Source organism: Chiloscyllium punctatum, chromosome 6 (assembly GCF_047496795.1).
Source record: "Chiloscyllium punctatum isolate Juve2018m chromosome 6, sChiPun1.3, whole genome shotgun sequence".
Taxonomy (NCBI): domain Eukaryota; kingdom Metazoa; phylum Chordata; class Chondrichthyes; order Orectolobiformes; family Hemiscylliidae; genus Chiloscyllium; species Chiloscyllium punctatum.
The window spans coordinates 66,870,310-66,898,045 of record NC_092744.1 but is presented as its reverse complement, the minus strand read 5'-3'; the positions used below and the strand labels follow the sequence as shown (position 1 = coordinate 66,898,045).

Sequence of the window (27,736 nt, the reverse complement as noted above, 5' to 3'; positions counted from 1 at the left end):
AAATGCTGGCAGCACTTAGTAGATTGATCATGCTTTTTGGTCTCAACATTGTGCTGGTACAAAAAAGGATTTATCATTTCCATTCCCATTCTCCTATGATAGACTTTTCCAGACTGTTTGATTCTCATTCAGCTTTTCATAATTTTTTTCACGTTCCATGGGGCACTTGAATAGATTAGTTTATCTCATCTTTTCAGATTTTGTTAGAGCTGCCTGCTCTGAGTCTTTCAAACTGCATTTTTTTTTTATCTTTTATTTTTTGAGCGCTTGCCATAAATCGATTTTATGTAAATTCAGTATTGATTTTTCTGACCTCAAGACTTAACCTTTTCATTTGGATTTTCTGCTTTACTCCCATTTATTGATGGTGTCTAATCAACCAGCTCAGATATATTACTATACATCTCTGAAGTAGGTAGGACTTGAACCCAGACCTCCTGGTCCAGAGTTATGGACACTACTACTATACCACAAGACCCCTCAACAGTCTAATTTCTATTGATAGATTATTAATAAATGATCTGATAATGTATTGATCTGTTATTAATCTATGTTCTGTCATATCGATACCATCTTCTTGTGGACAATACCCAACACAGTATTTGAAAAAGATAGTCTTATGTAGGAAAGTAAATACAGAATCTGTATAATTTACAAAAATTTAGAAACATTTTAATGATTAACATCTTGGGCCATCTGTAAATATCAGACAAGTGTAGGCCTGAGCCTAAGCAGAATGTGCTATCTTCATCAAATAGCCTCCCTTTCAAGGCATATGTCAGTAATAGTGGGGCACTCAAGTCAAATACTGGATGGTGATTGACATACACAGTATTGTGTTCCAGCATGGAACCAATACATTATATTAGTGTGGACTGGAAAATAATTTGTGTGAGCATGTGCGAAAGGAAGGAAAAATATATTCAGGTTTAAACCCACTGAATCTATCCATCCCTTGTTGCTGGGAGAAAACACATTTTGAAATATATTTCCATTTGTTAAATTTAAGTGATAGAAATAATTTCCTATTTACATAAATCGATATTAATAATGCAAAGATTATTCATTTGCAAGAGCTCAGACTGCATTCCTATTATTACCACATTCCTCACAACTTAAGTCCACCTCCAGCTTTCTGCAGCGATAACCAATCAGTCTCAAAGTTAATTTTATTTCTCGTGAGTCATGAAACTGTGGAATCTTTTTGCTTCCTGTACAAATACAAACACTGAAAAGATCTCTTTCAATTTATCATCACATGCTGAACTCAACTGAAACCAAAATGTATTTGCTCCAATTCTAGTACCAAGACTTAGTGGTATGGAATCCTTCCATTAGAAATTGCTATTATCTTAAAAATAAGAGATATCAACAATGATTTCCTGAAAACCTCTGAGCACACTTTCTTCAATACTGTAATGAAACCTTCAAAAGAAATCATTAGAAATAGTGAGTTGCAATAACCTAATAAAGATTTTTCACTGATCACTAGGATAGATGGGGTTGTAGTCAGGGTTTAAACTGAAACATCCATGATTGTTTTTTATTCCTTTGTTTAAAGTGGAATGCTTTGAATCAGGGGTAAAATGCAGAAAGAATGAATCTTCCCAAATCTTCTGAGTTTTGTAATTCAACGTCTGTAAACCAATTAGTTGAGTTTGTAAGTGTTAGCCAGGGATTGCAGAGAATAGTAGAGAAGTTATTGATGCACTGGTAATAAATAGCTAATGCTTGCACTTAGTCCTTTAGAGCTTTATTTCAATCAGAAATTTTCATTTGCTTTTTTTTCCCAAAACTGGTATTGTTTCCTGTCATCATCCTTCTCCACTATTTAGCCTTTTATTCATAGATGCACTTTATTACCTCACCATTTCACAACAACACAGCTACAGAACTGTTACATTTTCTCAGACATATAATAGTTTATTCAGTTTTACACTTAACTCAATATCATCATTTCAATTAATCATTTTCCCTATTTTAAAGGTTTAAATTGAATGTTATTATTTAGTCATTGTGTAATGAGTACATTTTTAAAAATCTACATATGAAATATAACTTGCCATCAATTACATTCTCACCAACAATAATCACATCTCTGCTTCGGTGAACGATGTGTGAAACTAAGGATATGGCATGGAAAATTTGCTGTTTGGGAAAAAAAGCTTGACAGTTGAGGAACAATAATTTAATCATTAAGTCCAATGATTTTGTAGATGCTTAAATTGCAAAGCAAAATGGGTTACATTTTTTAGACTGATCTCCACTTTGCTGATGCTATCAATTCAATCCCACATAACACACTGCTACGCTGTTATATTTACAAATATCTTCTAAATGAGACAAATCAGTTACTCATTATTAAATGAATGAGTTAGCTCTCCTAATTGTTTAGTAAGTAAATGCACATTTATTGCATTGCTGTTATTGACCAGGGAGTCCCAGATTAATCTCAGACTGTTTTGAATTACTGATTTCTGCTTGGTGAGCCGACCTCACCTGTAGTTGACTCCCTTTCTTAAGGCTTGTCAACAAAGGGGTACCTGACTTGATGCATCATGTGCTTGAACTGCTAACAACATGTTCCAAAAATAGAATGGTCACTTGAGTGAGATAGTGCCGGACATTCACTGATGCTAGTGAAATCACTGGGGCATTGTATAAACTCCTCCTACATATTACTGTTTTATTTGTGATGTTAAATTATATAAGACATACAGCACATGAACAGTTTATTTGATCTAACCAGTTCATACTGGCAGTTATCTGCAGCTTTTGAAAAATTATTCTTACTATATTGTAGCATTTTCATATCAGAGATCAGTCTCAAATCTGTGAATGATTTTGAATGAAAAACAATCAATCTTCAAGAGCCAAATTGTTTTAAATATCCCAAGCATCAAGACTCAGAAACATTATTTATATGTTACACAAACAGAAACTATGTTAAATCCCTCTTCCTACCTGAGTAACAGGGTCTGAACTCTGTATTCTGAATGACAAGCTTTGGAGATGTTGCCTGGGCAAACTGACTGCTAGCTCTGTGCGCTTACAGTATTTCACTGTAAGCAAGAGCACTTTGGATCATTCATTATTCTTAAGGGGGCACCATGATTATAAAAAAAATCGTCAAGTCGTTTTTGTTTACTAAGTGCTGCATTGCAATAGAGCAAATCTTTTCACAAACCTTACTTGCATAGTGCCATTTGCACAGGATTTTTATCAAAACCAAAATAATGATAGTGATCTTTCTGTTATTATCCCTCATTAATTACTGAGAGACTGCCTCTCTAACAACATAAATACCAAGACATAAACTGATGAATGATGATACAGTATAATTTGTATTATCGTTCATTAGTGTCTCAGATATTTGGTCAGAATTCCACCAACCGCTTCACTGGTAAAGTCATCCATTGACCAGAAAGATTCCAGATTCAATCCTTGGTCAGCATTGGGTTGCATAATCTCAACTGGGGGAATAGTTGATTGGACATACAATCTTTAAACCAGGGAGGGTTCTCATTCTTTAGTATCATTCAAACAAATCTGTGCATATATGGGTGCCTAGAGAGAAGAGGTTCAAAACCCCAATTCCTTGGTACAGTCCTCTGTAATAAGTTACCTGTTGGCACATACATTGCCAAACTTACATGTGGGAAGTAAGCAATTGGACAAGGTGGCAGAAGGCAACCTGGTTTCACATGGATCCTTATCCCAACATCAGTCAGGAGAGATAGAAAGAAAATCAAGGGCATTTCTCTTTTTAAACAAACAGGCTAATTATCATTTGTAACATTGTGGAAATCATTAAATATTGCTTTTCATCAGTGAAGTCTTATGACTATTTTGTGACCCTGTACATTCTATTGATTGTAACTTACTGTCTGTTTGTCTTGGTGCTGATTCAGACTGACCCTTGGTATGTCGTTTCCTCCTCATGGATCGGTAAAACAAAGAATTCCTGCGAATGGGTACAATCTTCTTTCCTTCTCGTTCTGAGTCGTCAGTGTCATGTTGAGTGAGTTCAAGTTCCCTGTTATCACCAGGAGCATCATCCATTTTCACTGCACCAATCTGCTTCACACTGTTTATACTGCTTGCTTTCATCCCTTCATGCTGATATTCATCCTTGCTGTGCTATTCCTGTTGAATCCATGCTGGGAAATCTTGGTAAATGGGAGAAATGAAAGATTATATTTATAATCCAACGTGCATCTCTGAATCTTCTACTCCAAGGGCATCTGTACCGTAGTTGGTTAATCTTTGTTGAAATGAAGAGAGAGCTATTGAAATATTGTCAGTAACCAGGCATGAATTCATCTTTGTTACCATGACAACTAATAGCACTGTTACTAAAGGAGGGTACAGTGGGTGGGAATGTGTTCCAAACCAAACAAGAGACCTGGTTCTATCCTGTTTTGGTCCATTTCAGATAACATTCTGAAATAACAGAACTTTGGCATAAATGATTTATTTAAGTTAGCCTGTCCCTTTAAGAAAACTTCTCTTTCTACATGCCATGTTCATTTGCCAAGCAATGTAATGCAATGCTATAAGAGCCTCCATTTATTACAATATATTTAAGATGATCAGCTAATTTACTACAAATTAATGTGCTAAAACCATGCCTCATTGCTGGTCTTCTGATAAATGACTGGAAAGGTAATACAGTTTAAAAAATATATAGTTTTTAAATTTAAGAACAGTATGATCAGTTCTTCTTTCAGGATTTCCATGCTGAAAGAAATGTGCAAAATTGAAAGTTTGTTGCTTGCACCCACTCCTAATCCTGATAGATTAACCAAAATACAGAGTTTGTGTTAAAGATTCTGATGATATTTAATTACCAAAATAAAACTAAGAGCCCAATTTTCCCAATTCCATCTGGGCAGGCAGAGGTGACAACAAACTGATGTCTGGATATGGGCTTATGTGTCTAAAAGCCTTACTTGAAGAGGGATTTGGGAGAATAATTTCAAAGAAATGGAAGGAACAGGAAGCAAAAGTTTGTTTTTAGGGCTGCAAGAGGATACAAAGATGGACTGAAGCTATGTTATAATTAAAAGAGTGGTATTTGAGTCAATGGGAATAGGGTTGATGGAAAAATGGGTCTGGATGGACAAAATACAGGGAGCAGTGTTTTAGATCAGCTACAATATGTTGAAAATATTGGATAGCAGAATGGCAAGGAAAACATTGGATAAACTGGCTAGCATTTTAAAAAGGGGTGGGTCCAATGGAGATGAATCCAAAGCACCTGAATGTGGTGGTAAGGTGGTCACTCCCAGGATGGAAAGTTACAGCCCAGGACACAAAAGTTCAAAGCTTACTTACAAGAACTACCCTAAAGTTACACTTAGCAATTTTACTCTTGGGGTCTTTTTTTAGCCCACAATCTCTGGCTTGAAGAAGAAGCCATTTACTTCTCCATTCAAGCCACCAGCTAAAATTGTGGATCAAGTCCAATCCACATATTTCAAGCAAGGCTCCAATCTCCTTTCTGTAGATGTCCCACTCACCTGCTCAAAAATGCAGGTTAACATCTGGAAGCAGTGAGAAGAAAGCAAATTGGGTTAGATTAGGAAAACTATTGGCTTCATACATGCTTGACATCAATTAAGCAGAGGGATATAAAATGGGTCAAAGTTGAGGAAGATATGGATGAGGGTTTCAGTGACTATGGTGGTCAGTGTTACAAAGGTATAAGCAAAAGTATTTTGGGATGAAGGGAATTTGATGTCAGAAGCTTAACATGGAGTCTGAAAGGAGAATTTGGTTTCCGGCAGTGCCTTGGTAAAGGGAAATGAAACTGGTGTCAAGGTTATGAATGTTCAGATAGTGATCAAACATGATGAGTTTTCCTAATGCTGCTAGAAACCACATTCACCTAGAATTAAACACCGAAGCAGTAAAGAGACTGTAAGTAGCGAGAGCTGAATGGTCATTAATGAAAACTGCCCTAATGTATACAGACAGTGTCACCAAATGCAACATGAACATAATGAAGAGAGAGGGCCCAAGGATAAATCTTTGCAGGACTCAAGGGGCGTGCTGCAGCAGTAGGACAAGGAGAGTTATTCTGAGTATAATTACAGGAAATGAAAGGCAGGTAAGTTTCTACCTTCTACCTCTGCTCTGCCTATTTTTCATCAAAATGGTGAAAGAAAAATGACCTGATGACCCCTGGCTAATCCCAAATTCTCTGCTAATTCCTTATCCCTTTTAGCATTTTGTAAGCAATTTGACAAGTTATACTTAGCAACTCTAATATAATTAAATATTCCAAGATATTTCACTGGTACATTGTAAAACAACATCTGATCCTGAACAGCATAAGGGAATATTAGGCAAGATGACCAAAGCCTTGCTTAATGAGATTGGTTTCAAGAATTATTTTTTAGGAGGAAAGTGAAGTAAAGAAAAGGAGTGGTGTAGGGGGTATATAGAATCACAGGAATCTCCTAGCTGTGTGGCGGCAATGATAACATGTTTTAAATGTGACTGAACCTCAGTTAAGTAAATCAAAACCTATTTTCCTAAATCTAATTTACTTTGGGCTTTAGATGCCACCTTGGCCTATTTATGAATACGGTCACAGCACTGCTGTTGTGACAGATAATTTGGGAAACTAAAAATAAAACTGATAATTAAGAGAGATGCAGACTTTCACATGACATAATAGGCTGGATTTTTCTAAGGAATGGCAATTACAGGCAAATTGCTATTCCACTCTCTTTTTTTATTATTAAGGAAGAACTCACATTTCTGGCAGGAAATTCCAAATGCACCTCCTTCAGAAATGCACAGTGTACTTTAAATCCAACAGGTTCCTCATAGTGCAGTATAATGGGGGGGGGGGAAGTCAAACTATGCCCCTTTTTTTCAAAGCAGTAGCTGTGTTATTCTGTGACTTAAAAGACAGGTTGCACAGCCAGCCACTTTGATAGATCTTGTGAGAGCATAAGCAGATAACTGAGAGGTCAGGGAAACAAGTAGAACAGGGTGAAAACTATCTTCCTTAGGTCCTTTCCCTTCCATCCTTACCTCCAACAATAGATGTGAGAGGTTTATGGCTCAACAACTTCTTTATCACTATGACTAAGGCCAGCCAATTAACTGCTCCTGCCATATCCCTTCAGCTAAAGCTCCCTCTCCTCTAGACCCCAACTTGAAACTTTCTCTAATTTCTCTGTTATCTCCCCACATGCCCTCAAACATCATCTTGTCCAAGACATCCATTTCCTGTTCCCCTAAACCTATTTCTAATAAACTGCTTATTGCCCAACCCGATACTCTATTAACAAATATTGTTAACGGTTCTCTCCTTTCACAAGTCCCTTTGTTCTTTAATCTGCCACCGTCATTTCTCTCAAGAAACCAATCCTTGACCCCAGCATCCTTGGTTGGTTACTTTTGTCTTCAAAGTGTTCGAGTGAATTGTTCCCTCTTGAATTTATTCCTGTCTTTCCCAGAACTCAATCTTTCAAACCTTCCAATTAGGTTTCTGCCTTTGCCACAGTATGAAACAGCTCACAAAATCCCATATTACATCCTCTGACAAAGATAACTTTTAGCTCCTCATCCTTCTTGACCGGTCTGCCTTTGTTCATCGCACCATCTTCCTCCAAATGACTATTCCTTGTTGTCCACTAGTGAAACCACTCTGGTTCAATTTTTATCGACCACTCTGTTACTTTTGGTGTCCTCCAAGGAGCTACTTGTACACCTTTCAAATGTATCCACTTACTGCCCTTGGAAATACTCAAAGCATGGCGTCAATTTTCCCTGCCTCACCAGCAGTTCTCCTAATTCCACTGCAGTTTCCAAAATATCGGACTGTTCATCTGACACTGGGTCCTCAATAATTTCCTCCAGCTAAATGCTGGGAAGACTGATTATTGTTTTCAGTCCTCATTCTTAATTCCTTTTCTAAGTCACTGGAAGCTCTCTATGGCAACAGTCTGAGAATAGCTAGCTAGCTTGCAATCTTAATGTCAAATATGATTCCAAGACAAGGGGGCAGGAGAAATAGGTTTAACTTAAAGGACAGAAGACTTATTGAAGACATGGGAAAAACAATTTCACTCAGACGGTGGTGGGAATCTGGAGCTCACTGCTGGTAAGGGTGCTAGAGGCAGAAACTCTCAGAACATTTAAGACGTACTTATATGTGCACATGCAATGCCAAAGAATGCAAGGCTATAGGCCAAGTGCTGGAAAATGGGATTAGAATAGTTACAGAGTCATAGACTCATAAAGATGTACAGCACAGAAACGGACACTTGGGTCCAACTCATCCATGCTGACCAGATATCCTAACCTAACCTACGCCCATTTGCCAGCAATTGGCCCATATCCCTCTAAACCTTTCCTATTCATATACCATCCCAGATGCCTATTAAGTGCTGTAACTGTACCAGCCTCCACCACTTCCTCTGGCAGCTCATTCCATACACGTACCGCCCTTTGCGTGAAAAAGTTTCCCCTTAGGTCCCTTTTAAATTTTTCCCCTCCCATCCTAAACTGATGCCCTCTAGTTCTGGATTCCCCCACCCCAGGGAAAAGACATTGTCTATTTATCCTATCCATGCCTCGATGAATTTGTAAACCTCTATAAGATCACCTCTCAGCCTCTGACGCTCCAAGGAAAACAGCCCCAGCCTATTTAGCCTATCCCTATAGCACAAATCTTCCAACTCTGGCAACATCCTTATAAATCTTTTCTGAACCATTTCAAGGTTCACAACATCCTTCTGATAGGAGAGAGACCAGAACTGCATACAATATTCCAAAAGTGGCCTAACCAATGTCTTATACAGTTGCAACATGACCTCCCAACTCCCACATTCAATGCTCTGACCAATAAAGGAAAAAAACCAAATGCCTACGTCACTATCCTATCTACCTGCAACACCGCTTTCCAGGAACTATGAACCTTCACTCCAAGGTCCCTTTGTTCAGCAATACTCCTCAGGACCTTACCATTAAGTGTATAAGTCCTGCCATGATTTGCCTTTCCAAAATGTAGCAACTCATATTTATCTAAATTAAACTCCATCAGCCAATCCTCGGCCCATTGGGACATCTGATCAAGATCCTGTTGTACTCTGAGATAACCTTCTTCGCTGTCCACTACACCACCAAATTTGGTGTCATCTGCAAACTTACAAACTATACCTTCTGTGTTCACATCTGAATCATTTATATAAATGGCAAAAAGCATTGGACTCAGCATCAATCCTTGTGGCACCCACTGGTCACACGCCTCCACTCTGAAAAGCAACCCTCCACCCACCACCCTCTGTCTTCTACCTTCGAGCCAGTTCTGTATCCAAATAGTTAGTTCTCCCTCTTTTCCAAGTGATCTAACCTTGCTAAGCAATCTACCATGAAGAACTTTGTCAAACACCTTTCTGGTGTCTATATATATCACATCCGCTGTGCTGCCTTCATCAAACGTCTTTGTTACTTCTTCAAAAAACTCAATCAAGATCATGAGACATGATTTCCCAAGCACAAAGCCATGTTGACTATCCTTAATCAGTCCTTGCCTTTACAAATACATGTAAATCCTGTCCCTCAGGTTTCCCTCCAACAACATGCCCACCACCGATGTTAGGTTCCATGGCTTTTCCTTACCAGCTTTCTGAAATAGTGGTACCGCTTTAGCTTACCTTCTGTCAACTCACCTTTGACTATTGATGATACAAATATCTCAGCAAGGGGCCCAGCAATCACTTCCATAGCTTCCCTCAGATTTCTAGAGTACACCTGATCAGCTCCTGTGGGTTTATCTACCTTTATGCATTTTCAGACATCCAGCACTTCTTCCTTTGTAAAATAGATATTTTTCAAGATGTCACCATCTAATTCCCTACATTCCATTCCTTCTCCCTGGTAAACACTGACGCAAAATACTCATTTAGTATCTGCCCCATCTCCTGCAGTTCCACACATAAGCTGCCTTGCTGATCTTTGAGCTGCCCTAGTCTCTCCTTAGTTATCCTTTTGTCGTTAATGTATTTTTCGAATTCCTTTGGATTCTCCTTAACCCTATTTGCCGAATCTATCTCATATCCCCTTTTTGCCCTCCTGATTTCCCTCTTAAGTATACTCCTGCTGCCTTTATACTCTTCTGAGGATTCATCTCTCCTGGCTATCCCTGACACACGCTTCCTACTTTTTCTTAACCAAAATCTCAATTTCTCTAGTCATCCAGCATTCCCTACACCAGGTCAGTGCAGGAGAGAAAGAGAGAAAGGAACTGACACTGCCTTTGCTGTTTGAATTCATGTATTTCTGATATCGGAGTGCGTCTGGGAAAATTAACAAACAGTGAAATTCACAACTGATCTTGGAGGATCACAGAGACAGATCTGTGCATTGTTGTTTTAAGTGTGATCTACAGAAAATCTGCAGTAATGAGTAGAGTGGATTCTTTCTTGATTATATGTTTTTTGGAGATATGACTCTTGATTAAACTTAAAATATAAGCCATAACTATTAATTTAACCTGGGGCTGTGTTTGTAGAGGAATAAGACAGTGTTATTTTCTGGGTCTGTAGATTGTGAAGGAGCAAAAAGTGGCCTTTAGTACAGTGATATGTGCTTCTTGTCAGATGTGGGAGTTTAAAGAGAGTTTAAGGATTACAGCAGATTTTTTTCTGCCAAAAATGCTGTTGGATGCGAATCTTATCAGATCGAATGGATCGGTTGGAGAGACAGTTAGAAGCAATGAGGAATTTGCAACAACAACAGTATGTGATGGATGGCAGCTATAGGAAGGGGGGAATGCCTCAGATACAGTCACAGAGATGAGTTAACTCCAGGAAAAGTAAGAGAGGTAGGCAGCTAGTGCAGGAGTCTGTTGTGGATATACCCATTTCAAACAGGTATACTGTTTTGGAAAATGTAGGGGGTGATGGATTCTCAGGGGAACGTAGCACAAAACAGCCAAGTTTCTGATATTGAGACTGGCTGTAATGCAACGAGAAGTACGTCAGCTTCCAAGAGATCAATTGTGTTAGAGATTCTCCAGTCCCAGGTACAGACAGACGTTTCTGTGGCCAGCAGTGAAATATCAGAATGGTGTGTTCCTTCCCTGATGCCAGGATCAAGGATGTCTCAGAGAAGGTGCAGAATGTTCTCACGGGGGAGAGGGGCCAGCAAGAGGTCATTGTACACATTGGAACCAACGACATAGGAAGGGAAAAGTTTGAGATTCTGAAGGGAGAATACAGAGAGTTAGGCAGAAATTTAAAAAGGAGGTCCTCAAGGGAGTAATATCTGGATTAGTCCTGGTACTACGAGCTATTGAGGGCAGGAATAGGAGGATAGAGCAGATGAATGCATGGCTGAGGAGCTGGTGTTTGGAAGAAGGATTCAAATTTTTGGATCATTAGAATGTCTTTTGGGGTAGAAGTGACCTGTACAAAAAGGACAGATTGAAAGGGGACGAATATACTGGCAGGGAAATTTGCTGGAGTTGCTCGGGAGGATTTAAACTAGTAAGGTGGGGGTGGAGGGGTGTGGGGGTGCAGGGCAATAGTGTGGAAAGAGGTCAATCTGAGACTGATACAGTTGAGAACAGAAGTGAATCAACAGTCAGGGCAGGCAGGCACAAGGTAGGTTTAATTAATTAAACTGCATTTATTTCAATGCATTGGCCTATCAGGGAAGGCAGATGAACTCAGGGCATGGTTAGGAACATGGGACTGGGATATCATAGCAATTACAGAAACATGGTTCAGGGATGGGCAGGACTGGCAGCTTAATGTTCCAGGATACAAATGCTACAGGAAGGATAGAAAGGGAGGCAAGAGAGGAGGGGGAGTGGCGTTTTTGATAAGGGATAGCATTACAGCTGTGCTGAGGGAGGATATTCCCAGAAATACATCCAGGGAAGTTATTTGGGTGGAACTGAGAAATAAGAAAGGGACGATCACCTAATTGGGATTGTGTTATAGACCTCCTAATAGTCAGAGGGAAATTGAGAAACAAACTTATAAGGAGATCTCAGTTATCTGTAAGAATAATAAAGTAGTTATGGTAGGGGATTTTAACTTTCCAAACATAGACTGGGATTGCCATAGTGTTAAAGGTTTAGATGGAGAGGAATTTGTTAAGTGTGTACAAGAATATTTTCTGATTCAGTATGTGGATGTACCTACTAGAGAAGGTGCAAAACTCTACCTACTCTTGGGAAATAAGGCAGGGCAGGTGACCGAGGTGTCAGTGGGGGAGCACTTTGAGGCCAGCGACCATAATTCCATTAGATTTAAAATAGTGATGGAAAAGGATAGACCAAATCTAAAAGTTGAAGTTCTACAATGGAAAAAGGCCAATCATGATGGTATGAGGCAAGAACTTTTGAAAGCTGATTGGAGGCAGATGTTCACAGGTAAAGGAATGGCTGGAAAATGGGAAGCCTTCAGAAATGAGATAACGAGAATCCAGCAAAAGTATATTCCTATTAGGGTGAAAGGAAAGGCTGGTAGGTGTAGGGAATGCTGGATGGCTAAAGAAATTGAGGGTTTGGATAAGAAAAAGAAGGAAGCACATGTAAGGCAAAGACAGGCTAGATCGAGTGAATCCTTAGAAGAGTATAAAGGCAGTAGGAGTATACTTAAGAGGGAAATCAGGAGGGCAAAAAGGGGACATGAGATAACTTTGGCAAACAGAATTAAGGAGAATCCAAAGGGATTTTACAAATACGTTAAGGACAAAAGGGTAACTAGGGAGAGAATAGGGCCCTCAAAGATCAGCAAGGAGCCTTTTGTGTGGAGCTGCAGAAAATGGGGGAGATACTAAACGAGCATTTTGCATCAGTATTTACTATGGAAAAGGACATGGAAGATATAGACATTAGGGAAATAGATGGTGACATCTTGCAAAATGTCCATATTACAGAGGAGGAAGTGCTGGATGTCTTGAAACGCGTAAAGGTGGATAAATCCCCAGGACATGATCAGGTGCACCCTAGAACTCTGTGGGAAGTTAGAGAAGTGATTGCTGGGCCTCTTGCTGAGATGTATCATGGATAGTCACAGATGAGGTGCCAGACGACTGGAGGTTGGCTAACGTGGTGCCACTCTTTAAGAAGGGTGGTAAGGACAAGCCAGGGAACTATAGACCAGTGAGCCTGACATCAGTGGTGGGCAAGTTGTTGAAGGGAATCCTGAGGGACAGGATGTACATGTATTTGGAAAGGCAAGGACTGATTAGGGATAGTCAACATGGCTTTGTGTGTGGGAAATCATGTCTCACACACAGAATACAGGGAGAACTAGCCACTTGGATAGAGAACTGGCTCAAAGGTGGTGGAGGGTTGTTTTTCAGACTGGAGGCCTGTGACCAGTGGAGTACCACAAGGATCGGTGTTGTGTCCTCTATTTTTTGTCATCTACGTAAATGATTTGGATGCGAGCATAAGAGGTACAGTTAGTAAGTTTGCAGATGACACCAAAATTGGAGGTGTAGTGGACAGCGAAGAGTGTGACCTCAGATTACAACAGGATCTGGACCAGATGGGCCAATGGGCTGAGAAGTGGCAGATGGAGTTTAATTCAGATAAATGCGAGGTGCTGCATTTTGGGAAAGCAAATCTTAGCAGGACATATACACTTAATAGTAAGGTCCTAGGGAATGTTGCTGAACAAAGACCTTGGAGTGCAGGTTCATAGCTCCTTGAAAGTGGAGTCGCAGGTAGATATGATAGTGAAGAAGGTGTTTGGTATGCTTTCCTTTATTGGTCAGAATATTGAGTACAGGAGTTGGGAGGTCATGTTGCGGCTGTTAGGATGTTGGTTAGGCCATTGTTGGAATATTGTTTACAATTCTGGTCTCCTTCCTATTGGAAAGATGTTGTGAAACCTGAAAGGGTTCAGAAGAAATTTACAAGAATGTTGCCAGAGTTGGAGGATTTGAGCTATAGGGAGAGGCTGAACAGGCTGGGGCTGTTTTCCCTGGAGCGTCGGAGGCTTAAAGAAGTTTACAAAATTATGAGGGGCATGGACAGGATAAATAGGCAAAGTCTTTTCCCTGGCATCAGGGAGTCCAGAACTACAGGGCATAGGTTTAGGGTGAAAGGGGAAAGATATAAAAGAGACCTACAGGGCAACGTTTTCACGCAGAAGGTGGTACATGTATGGAATGAGCTGCCAGAGGAAGTGGTGGAGGCTGGTACAATTGCAACATTTAAGAGGCAGTTGGAATGGTATTTGAATAGGAAGGGTTTGGAGGGACATGAGCCAGGTACTGGCAGGTGCGACTAGATTGGGTTGGGATATCTGGTCGGCATGGATGAGTTGGACCAAAGGGTCTGTTTCCGTGCTGTACATCTCTATGACTCTATGACTCTATCAGCCTTGCCGTTCAGCCTAACTGGAATATACTGTCTCTGGACTCTCATTATCTCATTTTTGAAGGTGTTCAATTTTCCTGCCTTCCCTTTACCTGCAAACATTTGCCCGCAATCAAGTTTTGAAAGTTCTTGCCTAATACTGTCAAAATTGACCTTCCTCCAATGTAGAACATCAACTTTTAGACTGGGTCTATCCTTTTCCATCACTATTTTAAAACGAATAGAATTATGGTCGCTGGCCCCAATGTGCTCCCCCACTGACACCTCAGTCACCTGCTCTGCCTTATTTCCCAAGAGTAGGTCAAGTTTTGCACCTTCTCTAGTAGGTACATTCATACACTGAGTCAGAACATTTTCTTTTACACACTTAACAAATTCCCCTCCATCTAAACCCCTAACACTATGGCAGTCCTAGTCTATGTCTGGAAAGTTAAAATCCCCTACCATAACCACCCTATTACTCTTACAGATAACTGAGACATCATTACAAATTTGTTTCTCAATTCATCACTGACTGTTGCTGGGGGGAGGGGCAGGGGGAGGAATCTATAAGGTGATCATCCCTTTCTCATTTCTCAGTTCCACCCAAATAGCTTCCCTGGATGTATTTCCAGGAATATCCTCCCTCAGCACATCTGTAATGCTATCCCTTATCAAAAACGCCACTCCCCTTACTCTATTGTTCCCCCTCCCCCTACCCCCGCCACCTCTCTATCCTTCCTGTAGCATTTGTATCCTGAAACATTAAGCTGCCTGTCCTGCCCATCCCTGAGCCATGTTTCTGTAATTGCTATGATATCCCAGTCCCATGTTCCTAACCATGCCCTGAGTTCATCTGCCTTCCCTGTTAGGCCCCTTGTATTGAAATAAATGCAGCTTAATTTATCGGTCCTACCTTAGTTCTCTGCTTTGACTGTTTGATTCGCTCCCTTTCCAAACCATATTAGTTTCAGATTAATCCCTTTCCTCACTATCTTCCTGGGTACGCTGCCTCCCCCCACCGCCACGCTCATCCCCCCCATCCCCCGCTTAAATCCTCCTGAGCAGCTCTAGCACATCTCCCTGCCAGAATATTAGTCCCCTTCCAATTCAGGTGCAATGCTTCCTTCTTGTACAGGTCACTACTACTCCAGAAGAGATTCCAATAATCTAACAATGTGAACCCTCCACCCTTGCACCAGCTCTTCAGCCATGCATTCATTTGCTCTATCCACCTCTTCCTATCCTCACAAGCTCGTAGCACTGGGAGTACTCTCAGTATTACTACCCTCGAGGACCTCGTATTTAAATTCCTGCCTAACTTTCTATATTCTCCCTTCAGAATCTCATCTGTTTCCCCTTCTATGTCCTTAGTGCTAATGTGTACAACAATCTCCTGCTGGTCCCTCTCCTCTTTAAACCATTCTCTCTCCGAGATATCTTTGATCTTAGCACCAGGAAGGCAACACACCATTCTGATTTCTTGTTGGCCACCAAAATGTCTGTCTGTGTCCCTGACTAGAGAGTCCCCCATCACAGTTGATTGCTTGGAACTTGATGTACCCCTTATTAGATTAGAGTCATTCTCGGTACCAGAAACTTGGCTGTTCATGCTATATTCCCCTAAGAGTCCATCACCACCTACATTTTCCAAAACAGCATGCTTGTTTGAAATGGGGATAGCAGAACCTGCAGAATTCCTGCAGAACCTGCCTACCCCTCCCATACCTCCTGGAGTTAACCTATCCACCTGTCTGTATCTGCGGCTTTTCTCCCTTCTAATAACTGCCATACATACATCCACCCCATGGCTCTTGTAAATTCCTTATTGCCTCTAACTGCCACTCCAACTGATCCATGCAATATGATAGGATTCACAACCAAAGACATTTCCTGCAGGCATAATCATCAGTAACATGGAAACTGTCGTAATCTCCCACACCTGATAGGAAGAGCACATCATGCTACTAAAGGCAATCTTTGCAGTTTAACAATCTACATACCCAAAAACATAGCACCATCTTATTCCTCTAAAAAAAAGTGCTCCAGGCTAACTTAGTACTTATGGCTTATATTTTTTAAAATGTATTCAAGAGGCAGATCTCAATAAAACATATAATCAAGAAACAACCCACTCTACTCAGTTTGGTGGTTAATTTTATTGACGTGGATGTAATGGTCTGAAGTGTCTTTTTTCTATGCAGTGGATCTCTATGACTCTGTCTCTGTAAACTTCTAACCTTACATTTGCACAATTACTTACATCCACCTCCATAACATTGTCTGATTTATTCTGTGTCAGCTCATTTGCTGCTAAAACTTTTATTTTGCCTTTGTTACTTATTGACTTGCTTATCCCTACACACTCCATGCTGGTCTCCAAAATTCTACCCTCTGTAAACCAGGGGTCACTCAAACCTTTGCTGCCCACGTCTGAACTTACAACAAATCACATTCACCTGTCCCCACTGTGCTCACTGACTACATTGGCAACTGGTAAAGTCATCGCTTGGATTTAAAATTCTCATCCTTATTTTCTCACTCCAGTCCCTAACTTTACAATTTCATCCAACTCCATATCCTCTTCGATAGCCACCACTTCTCTTGTTCCTACCTCCTGGTGGCCATGTTTGCAGATGCCTATTTTCTCAGCTCTGCATTATGTTGCAGTTTGTTGATTGAAGCACTGCCACATGGAACAACTTGTGGCAAGAGAGAGAGAGCGAGCGAGAGAAAGCGAGAGAGAGAGAGAGCAGAACCCTGATTTGAGAACCCCATCCGACTTCTTCAGTGTATTTTCCTCTTTGCCCAAAGGCATGGGTCACCTGATGACACATAAATCTTGAAAGCCTGACAGTTATCCTTAATTTGAAGGACGGAAATGACAAAGCTCTTGAAAACTCGCCCTGTCTCGCTAATCTACTCCACTCTCTACTGTCAAACACTCCTTAAAATCTCCAAGCTTATGGTCATCATGACCTTTCCTCAAATGACTGTCAATTTTTTTCAAAAATGTTTACGTGAAGCACATTAAGATTAAAAGTGCCCTGTAAATATAATTCCTCGAGCCAACAGTAAATTACATTTTAAAAAATTTTCATGGCCATTTTCACTTCCTGTCTATTTTATATCATGGTCCAAAAGACATCAAGAAGATATTTCTACTGGCTAAGGTTCAACTTCTGCCGCTGATTTGTTGGTCTTTTATGATATTTAAAATAACTTTGATCATTTTACTCAGTTTCCCCCACTATTGTCATGATTAAGGAACTCAGTCCCATGCTGAGTTTGTGACTGGCCACTGATTATACTGGTATTTCAACCTCCATTTTCTTTTTGGACAATACTTGCCTGAGTTGAAGATCAAACCTCTGTTGCTTTTGTATCTAGTGGTGTCTGCAGACTGCCCAATCATATTTCTGGTCCTGTAACTGGCTCTGTACACCCAGTGGATCTTCATTCCTACAGAAATCTCTCCATCAGTGCATTTTCCAATGTTTCACCCTCAAATTACATCTGGACTGCAATCGTTTCGCCTGTTTCCAAACTTTGACAATTTGCGGATGCTTTGTGCTGCCTAGTTTGTCTCTGTCCTGCTATGGGACCTCTGACCTTAACTCCAGATTCCCTTCTTTTTTTATTTCCTCAGGTTTTTGTGTATCCTATTGTTTATGTGCAGTAATTAAATTTAGCTAGAGTTCTATAAGCTAGTTCTCATGCATCATTTGCTTGCTGCTCCATACCCATACTCATCGCTGTATTTCCACTGTGACTCTTTCTTTTTAACTTTTTCTTTGCTCCTGCTCAAACCCTCATTTCAATTGGCATATTTCCTTTCACTTCTCCTTCTTGGAATTCTCCCTCCCAATTCCCTACCCCAGAAATTTGGTACCCCTCAACTTCTCTCCTTCTTTGCCTGGCACAGGATGGACTCCATCTTAATGAGGACTGCTGCTTCCTCTGAATCTCACTTGACATCTTCCAATGTTTATTGAGGCATTCAGTACCAGCTCATTTTGAGTTCTATCCCAATATCTCATTAACCCTGAGATGAATTTACAATATGATATTCATTCCATCATTAAGATCGCCTTGCCCATCTCTGTGCATCTGCTGCTGACACATTCTTTCATATTTTTGTCCTCTAAATGTGACTTAGGGTGGCACAGTGCCTCAGTAGTTATCACTGCTGCCTGAAAACACCAGGAATCCAGGTTCGATTCCATTCTTAGGTGACTGTCTGTGTGGAGTTTGCACATTCTCCCCAGGTCTACATGGGTTTCCCCGGGTGCTCCGGTATCCTCCCACAAATGTGCAGATTAGGTGAATTGGCCGTGCTAAATTGCCCATTGTGTCCAGGCTAGGTGGATTAGCCATGGGGAATGCAGGACTATGGGGATAAGTTAGAGGGGTGGGTCTGCGTAGGATGCTCTTTGGAGGGGATGGTGTAGACTTGATGGACCAAACGGCCTGCTCCAGACTGTAGGGATTCTATTAACTATTCCACTGCACTGCTGGCTGCTCTCCCACATTCCACTCTCCATAAACTAGGGATTGTCCAAAACTCTACTGCTCATGATTGAAGTTACCAAGACCTTCTGCACTGTTGCTGCTGTTCTGTACTGAATCGCTGTCAAGCAATTATTTGATTTTAACATTCTCATTCTCATTTGTTCTCAAATTTTTTCAAATTATTGGCACTTTGCTATCTCTATAATTTCCTCCAACCCACAAGCCTCCAAGATATTTGTACTGTATTAATGAACTATTGAACTTCACCAATTACAATTGACCTACGTTCGAAGAAATGCAAATATTCATTATGCACAAACTGGAAATTGTTTTCCTTTTGTTGCAGCCATTAAACTCTATTTGTAATATGATATCAAAAGAATGCAGGTGAGGTTCTCTTTCTTGACGGTGTTATAAGAGAACTGGCTACTTTAAAAATATAAAATGAAGAATTAAACTGCAATACAACTTGCAACTTTGAAGTGCTGAGTGAATCAGATAGGCCAGCATTTTCCACACTCTGCTACTTTGCAAATGGAAGGAGGAGATATTGTACAGAATTGAACTTTATTTTAACTGTCAGTGGTAAAACTATGAAATAGCTACAGAACTAAATAAAGGAACTTTGAAAATATGATTCACAATCCTGTTATTAGTGCTAGGGAATATGTGGTGGAACTTGTAATACAGTACAAATGTCACTTAGGAGCAGGGAACCTAAATAGGAGAGAGATTTTGAAAGCTTTGTATACATACATTGAACACAAAATTTAATATTGAATGGAATATGTACAATATCAGAGCAGAGGGAAAATATTGATCAGTATGCGAGAGGAGTGACATATCTAACTGAATCCTGTAAGCTTTGTAATATAATTGTAAGATGTTCTTATCAGAGATAAAATTTGTCTAAGACATAAAAGATTCTTTTACATGGATATATCCATTTAAAGAGGAGATTTGTACTCTCAAGAAAGCTTTCACCATGTTCAGAAACCCTAAACCTTATCAATCATCAGTTATAGCATATTAATGGGAGAACAGGCAAGATTTTATATTCTGCCAAGAGACATTCCGAAGCTAATGAGAACATTATATTGGAATAAAAAAGAAGAAATATTTGTAAAAAAAAGGTCAAGAGAAAGATTAAGACCAGGGTTTAGAATGCAGAGTAAATACTATGAAGACACCATACAAAAGAAAAGAAAGAGTGCCCCAAGTTGGGAAAAGCAGTGCTGTAATTGCAGGAAACCACATCACTTTGTACACAAGCGTTTAGCCGCAAATAAGCAAAGCAAACCCATCAAGGTGGCTGTTGGAGTGAGGCCAGATGATGATTCTAACCAATCACTCATAACCTCAAAATGTGTTGGCATCATCAAACCTAAACGCAACAAATGGTTTCTGACATATGGAATGTAGATTGTAGAAGGAGAGTATTGAGTGAATGTGAAATACCAGCTAGACAGACAGACAGTAATGTTACATGTAACAACATGAGCTTTGCAAGCTTCTGTAAAGTAGCTCAAGATTATAACTCAAAAATGAAACTCACAACAGTAATATTGAGCCAAACAATGGAATGGTACTCTACCCAATAGGACAAAGGTGCAGTGGACAGCAAAGAAGGTTACCTGAGTTCAATGGGTTCTTGATCAGATGGGCCAATGGGCTGAGGAGTGACAAATGGAGTTTAATTTAGATAAATGTGAGGTACTGCATTTTGGAAAGGGAAATCAGGATAGAAATAACATACTTAATGGTAAGGTCCTTGCAAGCATTACTGAACAAAGAGACCTTGGAGTGAAGGTTCATTGCTCCTTGAAAGTGGAGTCATAGATAGATAGGATAGTAAAGAAGGTGTTTGGTATGCTTTCCTTTATTGGTCAAAACATTGTGTATGGGAATTGAGAGGTCATGTTGTGGCTGTACACGACATTGGTTAGGCCATTTTTGAAATATTGTGCGCAATTCTGGTCTCCCTCCTATTGGAAGGATTTTGTGAAATTTGAAAGGGTTCAAAAGATTTACAAGGATTTTGCCGGGGTTGGAGGGTTTGAACTATAGAGAGAGGCTGAATAGGCTGAGGCTGTTTTCCATGGACTGTTTGAGGCTGAGACTTGACCTTATAGAGGTTTATAAAATCAAGAGGTGCATGGTTGGGTAAATAGAGAAGATCTTTTCCCTGGAATGAGGGAATCCAGATCTTGAGGGCATAGGTTTAAGATGAGAGGGAAAAGTTTTTAAAAAGGACTTTAAGGGCAACTTTTTCACACAGAGTGTGGTGCATGTATGGAAACAGCTGCCAGATGAAGTGGTGGAGGCTAGTACAATTGCAACATTTAAAAGGCATCTGGATGGGTATATGAATAGGAAGGGTTTAGAATGATATGGGCCAAGTGCTTGCAAATGGGACTAGATTAGGTTCAGATATCTGGTTGACATGGACCAGTTGGACCAAAGAGTTTGTTTCTGTGCTGTACATCTCCATGACTCTATGACAAATGAAGGTGAGAGCCCAATGCAAGGGGAAGAATGACGATATGGAGTTACAAATAGTAGACATTAAACAAAATTCACTGATCTCAGCTAAAGTTTGGGCTAATAATCTATCATGCACCAGAAGAGATTTGTAGCATTCTACAGGACACAAAGTCATTGTTTGCCAATCATTTCCTAGAAGATTACAAAAATTCTTTTTACAACCAGGTCTTGAAGAGTTTGAGACCAAAACAGCATCTGCCTAGGAGCTGGCAGCCCTCAAGTACATCCTGAAAGACAATTCTGAGGAGTTGGCAGCCTGACTGACCATCCTGGGTCAGTGAAAATTAATGTCAGATTCTTGCAATCTCTTCCCTTGTGATTCACAGCAGCCTGGGACACTTCTTACCTGTGCCTGAGAATCTATTCACTTTCAAGCCCTTTAAAACCACAAATACTTCCTATTTCTCAATGCTGATTTATTCAAATATATAACAGTAACCCCCCGATTATTTTTTAACCTTCGTTCTCTACAGTGAATACGGATGCAAAGTACTCATTTAAAACATCAGCTATGTCTTCAGGCTTCATACACAGATTGCTACTTTGGTCCCTAATGGATCCTACTCCTTCCAGAATGTTCCTTAATATTATCTGTCAGTGTTTCTTTATTACCCTTCTTCGCTCTTATAATTTATTCATGTAATCCCTTGCACTGTCTAAATTTCTTGAGGGCATTCAGTGTTTTAAACACAGTGTTTCTGCCATAAGCTTCTTCCTTGTCCGATCCTGTAAGTTCCTTTAGATCCAGGGTTTTTTGGGCTTCTTGTTCCCAGAGAAACCTTCATCGTTACAGGAACATGTTGGCCCTTCACTTTCACTAATAACCCTTTGAATAACTCTCACTGCTGTGATGTGTATTTTTCTACAAGCAGTTGCTCCCAGTCTACTTTAGCCAGATCCTGTGTTATAATATTTAAACTGGCCATTTGAGAAAGCTTCTAAGATATCAATTTTCCTTACTGCAGTAACTGACTCTTTGATCAATATTGGGACACCACCTCCTTTTTTACATCAGACCCCCATCATCTTTCTGGATGGTTCTATAGCCCGGATTTATAAACTATTAATCCTGTCCCTTCCCCAAGCCTGTGATAGCAAAGATACACCCTCAATCCAGCTGGTCTGACTTAAGATTTCTTGTAGTAAATTAAATACAGAATAACTTCAATTATCCAAAAGAGATAGGTGGGGAGTATTTTGTTGGGATAACTGGTTGCTTGGATAACGGATAACGTTTTTACATGACCTTGAGATCTTGTTTGGATAGTCCAAAATTCGGATAATTGATGTTTGGATAACTGATGTTGTTCTGTACCATCCAGTCTTGCCATGCTCTCTTGTGTCTTGGCCAAATTTGCATTGCCTTCTAGAATGGGTTGGTTCTTCTTCTATACTTGTCCGTGCAATACCAACTACAGTGCTTCTTCTGCTATATCCAAACTCACTGCCAAATTAAGTTAATATCCCCAACACACAGGGAGAGGCTGAATAGTCTGGGGCTGTTTTCTCTGGTGCATCGGAGGCTGAGGGTTGACCTTGTAGAGGTTTATAAAATCATGACGGGCATGGATAGGATAAATAGACAAGGTCTTCTCCCTCGGGCATGGGAGTCCAGAACTAGAGGGCATAGGTTTAGGATGAGAGGGGAAAGAAATTAAAGAGACTGAAGGGACAATTTTTTCACACAGAGAGTGGTGCGTGTATGGAATGTGCTGCCAGAGAAAGTGGTAGAGGCTAGTACAATTACAGCATTTAAAAGGCATCTGGACAGGTATATGAAAAGAAAGGGTTTAGAGGGATATGGGCCAAGTACTGGCATATGGAACTATATTACATTAGGATATTTGGTCAGCATGGACGAGTTGGCCCAAAGGGTCTGTTTCCATGCTGTACATCTCTATGACTCTATGACATGCAGCAACAAAAGAAATAGGACAGACTAGAATTCACAATTTTGTTAACGAATTATAAAGTTTTTTTGTTGACCATAGGCACTTGATAATTTGAGGCTACGAATGTGAGTAAATTCAATTCTTCTTTTGTTATTTTTATCAAATAGGGAATATTTAGGGAAATGTATTTGCACGTAATGCACAAGCTAGCTCTCTGTGATCTTTACGTCTTCTGCAAGTCACTTTCACTTTAGCCAACGGTAGCCATTAAACATGTTATTTGAAACTTTCTATAATACCAACTCCTGTTTCTGGCCATATTGTCAGCTGTCAGGGCCCTAAACTCTGAAGTATCCTCACTTTGTCTCTTTATATCACTTTCCTCCTTTAAAACAATCCTCAAAAACCTTTCTCATTTATCAAGTTTTTTGTCATCTGGCCTAATATTTCCTTATCTAATTCCAAGTCACATTTTACTTTAAATTACAGCTGCAAAGTTCCTTGGGACACTATTAATTTAAAGCTGCTATTGTTACTCTATCAATGCTGAATTTACATGTTCCACTACATTGTAAATTAAATAGATTGCTGCTTGAACATTTAAAACAATTACGATAACAAAAGAAAAAAGTAGAAAAGGCAATTAGAAGTAGAGTAATATTTTACTTAAAACATATAAACAATCACAGAAACCATGAAAGGATAACAAAATCTGAAACTTTCTCCTTCCAAAAAGCTGCTTTAACCCTATCAATTCAAACAGAAACTGATCATCTCTTTTAGAGTCAGCACTGGTATTAAGGATTGTCGAACCAACTGGGGTAAACGTCTTAAAGAACGGTCAACCATGATTCAATTGAATGTTTTAATAGTTTCAAAGTTCTGAATGGCTTACACCTGTTTTTGTGTTTCCATTTGATAAATGCAATTAAACAGAGAGTAGGAGTAGTGATTTATCACCTTATTAGCACCTATCGTATATTCAAACCTGTTTAACAGCTATTTCTTTAACATGTTTTCAGGTTTGAGTTCTGAGAAAGTAAAGGCAGTAATTAAGATATAGCTACAGTCCCAACTTGCACTCTCTAGCGCAGTAGAAGTATGCTGACCTTTAGCATGACAGTTCAAGAAAACAATCATACGAAAGTTAGTCCTGTGGAAAACGGGTTATTCAAAAGAATTGACTACAGGCAACATTTCAATCTGTCATGCTGACTTTGTAAGAGAATGAATAATTTTGAAAGTTACTTACTTTTTTTAAATTCTCCTTATTCTAAATAAATCACCTTTTCCATGTGCAAAAACATTTCCAATATGGACAGCCATTTTAGCTAAACTTGAGTGCTAAAGGTGACAAGTATTTCCAGAAAGCACTTCAGTCTTCAAGCATTTCCTGGGTTCAACAGTTGCTCTGTAAACCTGTGTAACTCCTCTGAATACTAAAGTCCAGAATGGTTTGTTTGCTTTGCAGATATGCTGTTAACTCATTGAAATACTTGAATTCAAAAGCAACTCAAGGATAATAAAGTATTGACTTGCATCTTTAGCATCAAATGGAAGACATAAACTAAGCCTAAAAACACAACAATTTAAATCTAAACATTACCAGATTAATTTTATTTTTTTGAGGATTTGAAAAGCAAAGGAAAGGCAGAGATGATATTTGAAGCAATCTGTGGCATCTTCCCATGTAAACTGTACATTCAGGTCTGTTCCATTTTAGGTGCTGGTACTGCCAATATCTACAAAAATAGCTGTCTCCATGACTACTGAAAGTGTAAATGCCAGCTGGGAAGTTTGACCTTTAAAGAAGTTTAGTTACCCATAATGCAGCATGCAATTGTTCCATTTACTAGTCTACACATCAAAATGTGATATGAAAATAACCTGTTAGGTTACCCTCTCTTTCACATCAGAAATTGGTACACAAGGCTCAATGCCAAAATTTACATACCAATAACTGCATCAGATTTCTTTTTTTTGCAGCATTTAAGTCACAGAGGAATGGATTGCCTGCCTTAGTCAAATCTGCTTCGCATATAACAGCTTTAAAATAGCACTGAACATGTCACTGGCAAACATGAACCCTTATTTTAGATGAAATACTTTACCTTCAATTTTTATTCACTATGTTTTTTTCCCTTTGTTAACAGCTAATTGAGACCCCACAGTATGCTAGGCCTTTGCACCAATTGTAAACTTCTTGTTCTCCAACTAAAATGAGGAACTGTGGATGCTGAAGATCCAGAATTCATTCAAGTTTGAGTGATTCAGTATGTTGATTTCATGTCACACGAACAAATAAAACACTTCCAATTTGTCACGAATCAATAATAATAATTACCAGGTCATTGTCATTGTTTAGAATATTATTTCCAAAATAGCATTAACTTTATTTAAGGAACATTGTACAGTCACTTCATCTTGCCACAAGGCTGTATGACAGTAAGATCCTATGACATCACTTCCTATGATGATGAATACTAATCTCATAACCATGTCACATAGCCTCATACTACAGTAATGGCAAACAAAATCATCTTCAAGCTATATTTTAAACCTCATTAATTCAATGTTTTGCAAAACAGAACCACAAGTGTAAGGTGCAAAAAAAATTTGGGTTAAAAACAAACAAACAAAGATAAGAATTAATAAAATGGAAAACAGTCATAGAGTCAGAGAGTCATAGAAATTCCAGCACAGAAACAGATTCTTCAATCTAACTCGTCCATGCCAACCAGATATCCCAACCCAATCTAGTCCCACTTGCCAGCACCCGGCCCATACCTCTCCAAACCCTTCCTATTCATATACCCATTCAGATGCCTTTTAAATGTTGCAATTGTACCAGCCTTTACCACTTCCTCTGGCAGCTCATTCCACACGCGTACCACCCTCTATGTGAAAAAGTTGCCCCATAGGTCTCTTTTATATCTTTCCCCTCTAACCCTAAACCTACGCCATCTAGTTCTGGAATCCCCCACACCAGGGAAAAGGCTATTTATGCTATTTATGCCCCTCATGATTTTATAAACCTCCATAAGGTCACCACTCAACCTCCGACGCTCCAGGGAAAACAGCCCTAGCCTATTCAACCTCTCCCTAAAACTCAAATCCTCCAATTCTGGCAACATCCTTGGAAATCTTTTCTGAACCGTTTCAAGTTTCATAACATCCTTCCAATAGGAAAGAGACCAGAATTGCATGCAATATTCCAACAATGGCCTAACCAATGTCCTGTATAGCTGGAACATGACCTCCCAACTCCTGTACTCAATACTCTGACCAATAAAGGAAAGGATACTAAACACCTTCTTCACTATCCTATCTACTTGCGACTCTATTTTCAAGTAGCTATGAACCTGCACTCCAATGTCTCTTTGTTCAGCAGCACTCCCTGGGGCTTCACCATTAAACGTATAAGTCCTGCTAAAATTTGCTTTCCCAAAATGGAGCACCTCGAATTTATCTGAGTTAAACTTCATCTGCCAGTTCTTAGCCCATTGGCCCATCTGAACAAGATCTTGTTGTAATCTGAGATAACCTTCTTCGCTGTCCACTACACCTTCAATTTTGGTGTCATCTGCAAAATTACCATCTATACCTCTTATGCTCACATCCAAATCATTTATGTAAATGACAAAAAGTAGAGGACCCAGCACTGATTTTTGTGGCACTCCACTGGTCACAGGCCTCCAGTCTGAAAAACAACCCTCCACCACCACTCAAAGGTCTTCTACGTTTGAGTCAGTTCTATATCCAAATGGTTAGTTCTCCCTGTATTCCGTGAGATATAACCTTGCTACCAGTCTCCCATGGGGAACCTTATTGAATGCCTCACTGAAGTCCAAATAGATCACATTTACCACATTGCCCTCATCAATCCTCTTTGTTAGATTAGATTCCCTACAGTGTGAAAACAGGCCCTTCTGCCCAACCAGTCCACACCGACCCTCTGAAGAGTAACTCACCTAGACCCATTTCCCTCCGACTAATGCACCTAACCTTATGGGCAATTTAGCATGGCCAATTCACCTGACCTGCACATCTTTGGACTGTGGGAGGAAACCGGAGCACCTGGAGGAAATCCATGCAGACAGGAGGAAAATGTGCAAACTCCACACATACAGTCACCCGAGGCTGAAATCGAACCTAGGTCCCTGGTGCTGTGAGGCAGCAGTGCTAACCACTGAGCCACCGTGCCGCCCTTGTTCAAAAGTCTCAATCAAGTTTGTGAGACATGATTTCCCACACACAAAACTATGTTGATTATCCCTAATCAGTCCTTGACTTTCCAAATACATGTACATCCTGTCCCTCAGGGGTCTCTCTAAGAACTTGCCCACCACTGCTGCCAGGGTCACTGGTCTATAGTTCCCTGGCTTGTCCTTACCACCCTTCTTAAACAGTGGCACCATGTTAGCCAACCTCCAGTCTTCTGGCA

The 27,736-nt window shown here is 39.9% G+C and overlaps 1 protein-coding gene across 2 annotated transcripts in view; it reads right to left on the bottom strand.

The window, feature by feature from the left end:
* ngef (neuronal guanine nucleotide exchange factor) overlaps positions 1 to 24,784 on the bottom strand; it is a 101,944-nt gene extending 77,160 nt beyond the window's left edge. The window contains exons 1-2 of one of the 2 annotated variants that reach the window (XM_072572839.1): positions 24,545 to 24,784; positions 3,885 to 4,169 (exon numbers count right to left, since the gene is read on the bottom strand). In XM_072572839.1, coding sequence (XP_072428940.1) covers positions 3,885 to 4,110 — 226 coding nt within the window. In that variant the 5' untranslated portion in view covers positions 4,111 to 4,169; positions 24,545 to 24,784. Of the gene's footprint in view, positions 1 to 3,884; positions 4,314 to 24,544 lie in introns of those variants that run through there. The other variant, XM_072572838.1, reaches the window with a different exon arrangement.
* Between the last annotated feature and the right edge of the window lie 2,952 nt (positions 24,785 to 27,736).